This window comes from Drosophila ficusphila, unplaced genomic scaffold (assembly GCF_018152265.1).
Source record: "Drosophila ficusphila isolate 14025-0441.05 unplaced genomic scaffold, ASM1815226v1 contig_127, whole genome shotgun sequence".
NCBI lineage: Eukaryota > Metazoa > Arthropoda > Insecta > Diptera > Drosophilidae > Drosophila > Drosophila ficusphila.
The window spans coordinates 1,895,776-1,907,383 of record NW_025064016.1 but is presented as its reverse complement, the minus strand read 5'-3'; the positions used below and the strand labels follow the sequence as shown (position 1 = coordinate 1,907,383).

At 44.5% G+C, this 11,608-nt stretch overlaps 5 protein-coding genes across 5 annotated transcripts; 2 read left to right on the top strand and 3 right to left on the bottom strand.

The window, feature by feature from the left end:
- Positions 1 to 41: 41 nt before the first annotated feature.
- Positions 42 to 1,080, top strand: LOC108096092 (RWD domain-containing protein 4). The gene is made up of 3 exons (XM_017197459.2): positions 42 to 260; positions 334 to 443; positions 505 to 1,080. The coding sequence occupies exons 1-3, from the start codon at positions 153 to 155 to the stop codon at positions 920 to 922; spliced, it is 636 nt and encodes a 211-aa protein (XP_017052948.1). The 5' UTR covers positions 42 to 152; the 3' UTR covers positions 923 to 1,080.
- Positions 1,081 to 1,195: 115 nt separating this feature from the next.
- LOC108096093 (PRA1 family protein 3) lies at positions 1,196 to 2,362 on the bottom strand. The gene has a single exon (XM_017197460.2). The coding sequence runs from the start codon at positions 2,031 to 2,033 to the stop codon at positions 1,407 to 1,409; it is 627 nt and encodes a 208-aa protein (XP_017052949.1). The 5' UTR covers positions 2,034 to 2,362; the 3' UTR covers positions 1,196 to 1,406.
- Positions 2,363 to 2,771: 409 nt separating this feature from the next.
- LOC108096067 (FAS-associated factor 2) lies at positions 2,772 to 5,262 on the bottom strand. The gene is made up of 3 exons (XM_017197428.2): positions 4,741 to 5,262; positions 3,490 to 4,554; positions 2,772 to 3,411 (listed from the first exon to the last, which is right to left on the bottom strand). Exons 1-3 carry the CDS (start codon positions 4,861 to 4,863, stop codon positions 3,205 to 3,207), a joined length of 1,395 nt encoding a protein of 464 aa, XP_017052917.1. The 5' UTR covers positions 4,864 to 5,262; the 3' UTR covers positions 2,772 to 3,204.
- A 166-nt stretch (positions 5,263 to 5,428) lies between these two features.
- LOC108096066 lies at positions 5,429 to 8,165 on the top strand. Its single transcript, XM_017197426.2, has 4 exons — positions 5,429 to 5,869; positions 5,929 to 6,223; positions 6,324 to 7,165; positions 7,228 to 8,165. Exons 1-4 carry the CDS (start codon positions 5,680 to 5,682, stop codon positions 7,833 to 7,835), a joined length of 1,935 nt encoding a protein of 644 aa, XP_017052915.1. The 5' UTR covers positions 5,429 to 5,679; the 3' UTR covers positions 7,836 to 8,165.
- Positions 8,074 to 10,813, bottom strand: LOC108096068 (ATP-sensitive inward rectifier potassium channel 11). Its single transcript, XM_017197429.1, has 5 exons — positions 10,363 to 10,813; positions 9,797 to 9,995; positions 9,040 to 9,435; positions 8,870 to 8,976; positions 8,074 to 8,601 (listed from the first exon to the last, which is right to left on the bottom strand). Exons 1-5 carry the CDS (start codon positions 10,593 to 10,595, stop codon positions 8,205 to 8,207), a joined length of 1,332 nt encoding a protein of 443 aa, XP_017052918.1. The 5' UTR covers positions 10,596 to 10,813; the 3' UTR covers positions 8,074 to 8,204.
- Between the last annotated feature and the right edge of the window lie 795 nt (positions 10,814 to 11,608).

The window sequence follows — 11,608 nt, the reverse complement described above, 5'->3', positions numbered from 1 at the left end:
AACAAGATTAATTTGCCCCGTTCAGAATACGGTCACATTACCGCCGAGCTCAGCTGATTGGTGCTGTTGCTTTTGTTTTTATAGCAAAACCATTTTTAATTTTGTGTTATTTAAATCGAAAAATGTTAAATACTTAAATAAAAAAAATCATAATGTCCACGCCACTAGAACAACAAACAGATGAACGCGAGGCACTGCAGTCGATTTACGAAGGCGATACAAACTTTAAGGAAATAGACAGCGTCACATTTCAATACAAAGTACGCCACATGGATACAAATTTGATTACCTAAAAATGGTTCAAATAATTTGTAATAATAAAATGTATTGTAGTATGGCGAAGAAGACAACTATAAATCGTTTCTGGTGGAGCTGAAGTGGGGGGAAAACTATCCGGATGAAGCGCCAACGATCAACATGAATACATTTTACAATAGAAACCTGTAAGTCGCTGAAGAGTCACCATTTGGGAGTTACTTGTTAAATTTCTGGTATTACTAACAGGCTGCCCGCTGTCAAGGAAGAGATCCAAAACGCCTTGAGTACGGAAGCCACTCAATGGCTGGGCTGTGGAATGACCTACACCCTGTTTGAATGCCTTAAGGATAATTTGGAGCAACTAACCGCCGCCCAGCCCGAATCCGCACCCACCGTAGCAGCCGTGGACGATGGTGTGAGTGCTCTGAAAATCTCCGATACCAGTGCCGATGCGGATACTAAGAAAAAGGAGCCCAAAAAAGAGCACCTGAACAAGGCGCAAAAGCGACGGCAGTGGGAGCGAACCGATCACAAAGGAGATCGGGAACGTGGCTGGAATTGGGTAGATCTCGTCAAGCATTTATCGCAGACGGGGGGGAAGAATTCTGATGCTGCTGACACTGCGGCGTCTAACGCTCCAGCTCTGCATCCCCTGAACCACTAAACCTAGCTACTTAAGAGGAGAAAAAACAACGAGTACGTCGGAATCAGAAGCCAATACTATTATAATTGTGATCAGATAATGAAGAGTTAGATTGTCTATCCAGAAATTCTTTATTATGTTGAATGACTATTAAAAAGCAAAAACTTTTGATTGGAAAATAAGCTTTTTTACATTTTTAACTTGGATTAGTCTTCTCACTATCATCCCTGCTGCATTTTTCGAATAACTGCCCCTTGCAGATTATTACTTTACCTATTCCTATCAAAATAGTAATTCGTTTTTTCCTGGGAAAACTTTATTGACATTTTAAACAGCTAAATAAAATCATAGTTCAATACAAAAATAAAGATCAAATCGATTATAATAATACAGGGATTTTGTTTTGCAAAGATCAACATTGACGAGGGTAACTAGCGATAAAAACTTGATTTCCAATTGTGACAAAGGGGTCGACATATTTATATATGTATATGTATGGCTGGACCTAGTTGAGCACTCCATCGGCCCGAACATTAAGAGCATCCAACAACGATCCCATAGGCGTGGAAGGACCAAAACTTTCGATGGTGTTGGCCAACTTGTTTTTCATGTTGCGTAGCCGCAAGGAGGCATGGATGAAGGTCACCGAGATGGGAAGCAGCAAGGTGAAGCCGGTCAAAAGCACTGCGCTAATCAGATGCAGGAAGAGGTATCCTCCCACAAGAGCTCCACCCAGGACGTACCACTTTTGCTGGGCATTCTGCTCCGCTGTGTTGGCATTTCCTCCGGTCAGGCGGCTGGCGATAAAGTTGTTCTTCGACTTGCCACTGAAAAACTGCCAGATCACAGCGATAATCAAAGCCTGAACCAGCAGACCACTGATGATCTTCGTGGGATTGAAGAAAACCATTAGAGCGTAGATAGTAAGGAAGAGCAGAAAGTAATTGGTTTGGTAATAGAGCAGATTCTTCACCACCCGGTTGCCCCACTTCTCGAAATCCTTGAGGTTAGGCAACTGGAATCGGGCCGATCCCAGGATGAAGTCATCGAGGGTGCGGAGAGGCGGCAACTGAAGATTGCCGGAGAGAGCGGCGGCGGCGTCGCCCACGGAGGAGGTCGAGGGAGCCGACATGGTTTTCTGATTCTTTCGGATTTCCTTGTTGTCCTTGTCCTGCTGGAACAGCTTCTGGTAACTTGGTTGACGTAGGCCGCGTGCGATGTTGCGCACCTCTTCCACGTTGAGCAGATTAGAAGTCAACTGCCGAATCTTTGGCCGCAAGCCAGAGTTTCCCGATTTTCCACTCTTCCCGGGCAGCAGACGTGTCTTTTCGTCAGCGTTGATCCAATCGTAGTTATCCTCTTGGTCACTAAATTGCTCAGGTCCTCGAAATTCCAGTGTAAATCTTCGATTTTCACACGACTCGGTCGTGACAATTGGCTGACTAACAAGCAAATGACTATAGGATTTCGGCGATGGGAGCGTGACTTATGTCGTGAGTGCGTAAAAAAATATTTAAACAAGTTTGATAGATAAATTATTATATTTTTCCCATTCATTATCCAAACATTAATTTGTATCTATGTTTCTATTTATTTTTATTGTGGCTTAGCTGTGTAGGTCGTGCGTGAGAAGTTGTTTAAAACAGCACAGCACTAGAAGGTATCGATAAACTTATATTCTAGCGTTGCCATACTATCTTGTATTTTATTACTATAATTTAACGCTTTTTAAAATGAATCAAAATAAAAGTACTCTTTTAACTCACTACGAAGCTTTCAGTAGCTGATTTAGTTTTACTGTGATTTCCCAAAAAGAACACCAAGCCAACTAACCAAAACGAAGTGATTTACTTTCCCAACTTAAAAATGATTACTTTTAGCTTCATTTATTCAATTCGACCACATTTAGAAATAATTCAAACTCTTTGTCAAGTAACAAGACTCTGGCTCTATTTCTGTTAAATAGACGGAAGTATAAGTACAGCTAACATAACAAAAATCCTTAATTAAAAGGAAACTAAAAAATGTGGTTTACGGAAATTATTCTGGAAAAAGACTTTTACTTATGTGTGAATGTTTAATGGGAGGAACGGGTGGGTGGCGGCGCGTAGATTACGAGAGAATCAACCTAAACATTGTTAAACAATTATTTATATTAATATTCATGATTAAATTAGGAATCGTTTCTCTGTTTATCCTCCGACTTGGACGTTGACTACGACTACTTAAAACTTGGTTCAAGTTTTGGTAATGCGTTGCAGCTGGTAACACGATGATGCTATCATTTGGTAGGTGGTGCTTGGTTACGCCTCTAGATCGTTAACGAACAGCACCTCGCGGTTCTTGAGCCCCACATCGTGAAGGCTTTTGGTCAGTGTCTCTTTGGCAGCCCCGGCTCCTTCGGCGGCATCCACTTCCGCCTTCGAGTAGAGCACCCGTTTCGGAAAATTCGTTGTGATCTCAAACTCATCCGGCGATTCGGGGTGACAGAAAAGATAGTGATAAACGTCCTAAAAAAAAGTGATATTGTTTATTATTTAGAAGAAAACAAGCAGAAGTCAGTGAGAGGAGATTAGTTTTAAGCTTACCTGCACCGAATCCGTCTGGTTGAATCGGCGCTCGAGGCGTGTTCCGCTGGGAAGCTTAAAGACGACGGCGATAGCGCCGACTGCATCCGCTGCCGGTTCAACAGGCACCAACATGGCCAGTTCAATCTTTTGCCGGGCGATTTCCTCCTTGCGCAGCTGCACATCGCGCTTCGCCTGCTCCACGGCCTCCTCTGCCTGTCGTGCGGCGTCCCTTTCCCGTTGCCGCTGTCGCTCCTTTTCCTCGTCTGCCAGCAAACTCTGCTCGTAAGCCTCGTCTTGCTGTCGCCTTAAAGTCTGTGTGAAGTTACGCTCCAAACGGTCCGCACGCGCTTGACTCAGCCACACCTCATTGGCGGCGGTGACCGATTGGAGGCGACGCAACAGCTCCTCGGGCGTACAATCGCCCTCAAAGCGCCCGACGATCATCATGCGGTTTGCCCGCAGGCTGATCATCACCATCAGCGGGTAGCTGCGGACTGTGATGGACTGCATCACCCTGTAGCCCTCGGGCGTGGCCACGTCACAGCCCCATAACAGAGTGTGTGTGTTGATGTAGTCAATGACCGATCTCGACGAGAGCGTGTTGCGGCAGAAGGAGTCGACATCGGGGTTCTTGGCGGGATCCTTGTGCAGGTAAACGACCAGGAAGCGCAGCTCCTGCTTGGCATCGTTCAGGGCCTGGGCATAGGTACCCTGATAGAAGACCGGGTGCTCGGGGTATCGTTCGTAGTACTCCCTAATGAACTTCATCACGTCGCCTAGTGGATCGGTTACCAAACGCGGTTCGCTTCCACCTCCCAGGTTGAGAAACGCACTAAGAAAACTCGACAGCGTAGAGTAGAAGTACTGGAACACGAAGTTAAATACGTAGCCAAGGATCCCGGTGAAGCTGCGGGGTATAGGTCCACTGGGCACCCGGCTCACTGTTCGTCCGCCGGGCATGTTGGCCGAAAATACCTGCTGCAGGAAGCGGTCGTTAATCACAGCGGGCGCTCGCACATCCGTGGAGGCGGCGAACATGGTGGGGCGACCCTCTCGGATGTTCAGCTGCTCCTGAAAGGCCACCTTTTAAGGAAAAATATAACGAATTATTAATTATGCCATGTGTTAAAGCTTACATAAATCTTAAAATGTATTTTTATGTTGTGTCCTTAAAAAATGGGAACTGATATGAGCATTGCTTCCTATCTGGCATCTTACGTGTCCCCATAATGCTACCGTCACTGTGCGGGCATATCAACATATGCGTACCTCGAGATCCCATTGGTGTCTGATAAGGACGTCGCGGCACACGTTCATGTCCTCGATGCCGGTGAGGTCTTGAAACTGGAGAACCTTCTCCGTTTGTTCGTTGGTAAGTCCGTCCGCTTCCATTTTTCCAGCAGTTGAAGGCCTCCGTTTCCCAGTTGTTGTCTTCTACGCAGTGTGCGTGTGTGTGTGTGTATATGTTTGTTTATGTGTGGGTGCCAATTGGCTGTGGCTGTCTCAGTGGTGTTGTTGTAGCCGTTGGCCTTTGTCCAGGATAAACCGTTGCAGCGGGGGGTGGGGGATGAGTTGCGTGGTCACTAAATGCTTCTACTGGTCGCCAGGAATCATTTCAACGCACGCCAAACAGCCACACTACAAGATATTTAACATTTCTCTTAAATTTATTTCTTTTTCGCAGGTGATTGCTGTCTCTTCTTCTTGCCGTCCTGCCAATGATCCGATGAATTTGGTTGTGAATGACAAGTATGACCGCACCTGCTGACGCGTTCTCACTGCGCGACTGCAGCAGTAAAATAATGTGTCTTTTATTCACTAGAAAACTCAAATATTTGATATTCCTATCAACGTTTGGAATTCAAAACAAAAACATTTGTGATATTGAAAGTTAGGTAAGGAAAGTCTTACTTACATATATAGGACTCAGATTTTTTTCAGTTACCTACTTTTAATGTTCTGCCAAATTTGCTAACTCAACACAAAACTTCAAAGACTTCATTTTGTACAACTTTTTAAAAGTTTAGGAGGGATTAATTTCTTTTGGTAGCAATATAGTACGAATTGGGGAAATAATTTACATTTTTAAGGAGGTCGAGATCGCGTTTTAGTTCATCAAGCTTTAAGTGCGGCGGGCACACTATTATCCATAACCAAGCAGAAGCATTCAAATTTGAATCGTGTGAAAATAAACAAAAATAAAACAAAATGTATGTGGTATCTACCTCCAAGAAGACCGTGCTTTCCGACTTTGTGGATCTGGAGACAAAGTCTGAGTATGAACACAAAAGCGGAGATCCGACGGACTTTCAGTTCAATGCCCAGCAGCGCGTATTCGTCGAAGTGGATAAAATGGCGGGTTTGGCGGTAATGCGAATAAAGGAGAAGGAAGGAAAGGGTAAGCAGTAGGTGTTAGGACTCAAATAAATTACTGACTCACAGTCGGCTCTTAACCAGCTCCCGAGATCCAGCGAGTCCGTAAACTAACCATCGATAATGCCTACTGTGTGGCCTGTGCCAAGCAATCACCGGAGGAGATCGCAGTCGGCCAGGGTGGTTGTGTCAAACTCTACAACTACCGAACGGCGCAGCAGATACACCGGTTTCCAGCGGATCCCCAGAGAAGCACTGTCCTCTACATGGACTACAACAACACGGATGAGTATATTGCCGCCGTGCGTGAAGGCGGGGAGATCAACATCCTGGGCACCAAAACCAAGCAGAAGACTAACACGTTCACCATCGATGGCGAGTAAGTTTAAAACGCAAAGAACAATGTTCTTGTTCCTGTTCTGCTCAAATAAAAGAATTTAAGTTAAGACAATCCACTGAATAATTACCCTCTGTTTCAGCTCCACCCTGGTTCGTTTCCATCCGAGCAAGCGCTTTTACTTATCGATCGCCTCCTATAAGGGAGCCGTGACCGTTTACGATATGCAGGGTATGCGGAAGATCTTTCACTCCAGCGAGGCGCACAGTGCTCCCTGCCGGGACATCAGCATGTGTGCATCGCAACCCGCGCTGCTGGTCAGCGTGGGCTACGATTGCAAGATAAACATATTCGACATCCGACGAAATCGGGCGCAGGCCTCCACGGATCGCTTGAGCTACTCCCACCCGCTATCGACGGTGGCGCTCAGTGAATGTGGCACCTACCTTTGTGCGGGAAATCTGAAGGGTGAATTGATTGCGTACGACTTGAGGAGCACAAAGGCCCCATTGGCAGTAAAGAGCGTGCACGATGCAGCAGTGACCCGGGTGGCTTTTGTGCCCTTGCCAAGTGGTGATGGACAACAGAACGGCAGCCTAAATAGCTCAGAGAACGCAAATTCACCGGGGATCGAAGCTCCTCGGGTGGAGCGAGCTCCCAGCGATGAGCTACGCAAATCCATTGCCGCGAATTTACTGAGCACTCAGCAGCAGCTGGCCAACTTGGGTTTCGGGGTAACGACGCCTGCCACTGCTCGACGAGATTCCTTCTGCGACTTTTTGGATGCCCAGGGTCCAAAGGCCGTGGATCGGATGTCCACGCGAATGGTCAGCTCTTACAGGGACAGCTTCGACTGGGAGACACTCAACCGGAAACCCATTCCCAATGAAACTGCTCTGCGTCAAAGCTTTTGTCCTCCAGGGGGATCCAATCTCAGTTCTAAAGACAACTCCTACAATACCTCTACTCCGGAGTCACTGCAGCGTAAGTATAATTCTAGGTCACAATTAAACTTTTAACCCAAACGGATTATCTATCCTTTGCAGAGACCTTGAGTGGCCCTCTAAAAGATCAAAGCAACGTTTCTGGCGAAGGTAAACTGATGAAGATCGCCGAGACGGATGAGCACAGCGAGGAGCAGTCGGTCAACATTTCTGTGGCAAGCAGCACGGGCAGCGACAAGGAGAATCCTCCGCCCGTGGACGCCGAATTAAAGCGCAGGTTGCGTATGCTCTCGGCCAGTCGAAACAGTACCCCGCATCATGCCAACGTTACACCGCAATCTTCGAACCATCAGCTAAAGCCACAGCAATTGCTGGCCAAATCCTCCAGCGGACTCTCCAACCAAGTGGAAGCGGATTGGCGCAAGGAGTTAACCGAGCTCAAGGAATTTGTTGATGAGCGTTGTGAATGGGTGGAGCGCGAACTGGAGTATATTGTGGACTTCAATTATCACAGGGTGATTAACCAGATGGCCAAGTACAATCAAGAGCAGCTGGATCTCACACAAGAAATCCGCGACGCTCTGGCTTTACTTCTCCGACAAGATCGCTTCAGTCGCGAATTTTTGCGCCTACAACATGAGAACGAAATGCTAAAAGCTAAAGTAAAGTTTTATCTCAAGCAGGAGCAAACCGAATCTTGTGAAGAATGATTTTAGTACTTTTAAAAACTTTTTATAATGTCAAAAATCTATTTAAATATTGTAAGTTATAATTATATTTAATGGCTAGATTTTTGTGAATCCCAAAAAAAATTTTAAATCCGCATAGCGTCTAAATTAGGGATAAAGTGTTAATTCAATCTTTATGTAAGGGGCTTATCACCTGTTTGAAATAATACCATTAATCTATTTTCTTTTTATCATGTGTCCATTAATAACTGTGTTATAGTTTGGTGCAGCAAAGCCAGACATTTTATTCGGTCTTTAAGATAAAAATAAATTTGTTGCTTTGAATTTTAATACAGTGTTGTCAAATAAGGATATGCTGGATTCTTTAAATGATTATGTGGGTTTCTAGCTTTACTTTCTGTATTCTAGCTTCAATTGATCTTTGGCCAGCATTATTTTGGGCATGTCCACCGAAATAGTCCTGTTGAAGTTCTCGTAGTCAACAATATAGCGCTCGTTTTGGGGATCGTAATGGATGATGTTGACGAATCGCTGGCCCCAGAAAATCTCCCTTGGAAGATAGGACGTCTTGGCCTCCGTCATTTGGGCTGTGGCAGGTGAAGTGCCAACAATGGATACGTACAGCTCGAATTGGGCAGCGTTAAATAGCTTGGCGTTTGTAAATTGGTGCAGCGGACTCGTCTCATCGATGACATGGCAAACCAAATCTGGCCAGAGAATAATCTGCTCCCCATTCCCCTCCAGCTTCAGTTCCACGTGAGTTTTTATGATCTCACCTTCACGCGTGCTGTGGATTAAGAAGATAAGATGAACAGTTTATTTATTGAAGATATTATCTAAGTGCAGTTGTTATCAGACTTAAGTTAAATAGTTGAGGTATTAAGGTTACTATTCTACGGTTCATGTTTATTGTTATAGTTTTTAACTACCGTACAGTATAAATAAAGTTCCTTCTTTTTTCGAGATTATGATTTATTATCATGACATTATCATTATTTAAAGAATCCCAGTTAAGTCAGAAGATCAGACATTTCCCTAAAATGCGGATGACTCACCGTTTGTCCATGATAAAGTAGACGCGTATTTTGGACTCAATGGACTGCTGCTCGCGGGGATCGCAGACGCGGAAGAGCAAACACAGTTGTCCATCGCGACAACAGATCTGCGTGAGATAGATTGGGGGTCCATAAAGAGGATTCCCTTACCATCGGGAGTAGCTACTTACCACCGCCTTATCGCTGAACTTGAGCTTGGTCAACTGCCGGGCTGGACGGGCTGTCTTGGCATAGATCACGCTCACCATAATGCCTTCAATCAGAGCAGCACTCAGCATCTGCATGACGAATAGGAATATGGTTTCCGGACACTCCTCACTGGCGTACTTCTCGCCAAATCCCAGGGTCGTTTGAGTCTCCACCGAGTAGATGAGCATCTCCACCCAGTTCCTTACACCGTAAATGCAGGGATCCACACCCTCGCCCATTCGAGCTCCACTCACTGGGTCAAAGATAAAATCTCCGTGGGAATAGGCCACCACGAAGCAGAGGGCGGCGAATAAAAACCAGCAGAGGAAGTAACTTCCCAGGAACAGAGTCAGCATATACTTCCACTCCACCTCCATCTGTGCGATTCGAAAGAAACAGCCTTTATAGATTACCAAAGGTTAAAAGGTTAACCCACAAGGACCCATATTAAACCCCAGTTTAGCAATGCAATGGTCGGTTGTTAATTACGTATTTATTAATAGGAATGAGTATTTCAGTGGGTCATGGCTTGATTAATGTATTAAACAATTAAATGCTAAACGTGACACGATCGCTCTGGCTGGGATTAGTCTTCGTGAGATGGGGACTCAGGTGCGGTGGCTCGTTGGCCAATTCATCGAGTCGGCGCTGTATGCTGGGCGTTATGCTATACACATCCGATCGCGATGGATCGGCCTCGGACGATGAGGTTTTCTTGTGGCCAAACCAGGATCTTACCAGCGTGGTGACAGCATCCCTCATGTAGCGCCAGGACTTCTCGGGAATCCGCCGGAAGACAACGTTCTCCTTGCCGTTCTTCTCCATCACGCGATGCAGGCTGCGCCTCAGTCCGTCGGATGAGAAGGTTCCCCCACCGGAACCCATATCCGGGGTCAGCTCTATTGTGCTGCCGGCCCAATCGTGTGTGTAGGGGAAACTAAAAATACATAATATATTTTAAAAACTAAATTTATGAATGGTTACGTTTTATCTGCTCTTACGAATTCTTCAAAAAAGGAAAGCTATTAAGTAATTAATCTGAATGCGACCTTCGACTTATTTGGACAACAATTTAGTTGAACAGTATAACTGCGAAGAATATTATTATTGGTGTTCTTGTTTTCAAAATATAATGAGCTTCTTTTGACTTTAAGTATTGTATAAGTTTTTTTCTAAGTTATTAACTTCTGAACTTTAAAATTCACTTTGTACTTAACTAAGATATATTTGTTATCCCAATGTGATCAATTTTTTTTGTGAATAGTTCTTTGACCATTTAATATTTTTTTTGGAACTCCACTTACTTCTGCTCGCTGCGTGTTTCCAGCTGATCCCCTACCGCCTTGGACCTTCTGCGTCGCACGAAACCCGGACTTTCTGGATAGTAGTCCGCCGCATTGACCGTCTCCTTCTCAGAGGATCGCAGGAGGGGCTTCTGCTCCAGCGGCTTGGGCTTCACGGGCATGGACGTGGATCGGTGCATTGGAAGGGATTCTGTGGTGGCAGCAGCTCCCGGTGGAGATGCGTCCGATTGCATGGCCGAGATACAGATATGGCTGCCTACGCAGATAGGAGATTACTGACGACAGCGTGGCCTATAATTGTCGGGAATTTGGGGCAATTTCACTCGGTCGCGTAGATCTGCGTTTTAATTTTAATTGAATTAGGCTGCATCGGTGGACGCTGGCGATGGAGAGAGAGAGCTCAACTTGATTGCCTGACCGCTTGACACTGACTAAGTCGGGGTCCATAGATACGTACTATCTGCCCCTTGGAAGACGTGCATTTGGATTTATTTATTATCTGGATCGTGGGGCATCTGACAGCGCTGTCCGCCAGTCGCCAGCCGAGATTAGTGCTTCAAAATGTGCCCTATGGTTTTCTGTATAATTCAGCCGCCGTTATCGGTGTATGTATTTATTTTGCGAACGATCAAATATTGTTCTAAGGCTTGCAAATATTGTACATTTTATCCGCCAGGAAGGCAACCCGATCTTAATAGCGTTTGTTGGCTGGAAGTTTAAATTTTATTTGTATAGATATTAGGTAAGGTTTAAATTTAGAGGGATCTAATTGATCGTAAGACCACACAAAAAAAAAAAGAATGACTTATTTTTTACTTTCTTACTTTTTAATTTTTTTTTTGAATTGTTCCTAAATTTTGCATATCAATAGCCGGCGATATTTCAAATTGTTTGTTTTATGTTTATTAACCTTTGAATGGGTGAATCTACGTTGAATAATTTGCTTAAGTTTCACCTGTTATGACAATAACTCTTCTTCAGATACTTTACAAACAAACACTGTTTATTAAGCTGCAAAAATATTAAACGAAAAATCAAATGACTAAGCGTGCCCTATCTATTGTATATATTTTATATTTATTTTTGTTTATTCAATTTGTAATCCTGGTAAAGAAAGTTAAGATTCAAATTTACCGGGTTGAGGAAAAAGCTTTTGTATAAAATGTAAAATTTATTTTTGCCTTGCATACCTTTTGGCGGAAAAGTTAAATATAAGTATATTTCTTAAATTAACTACTTTTCACAT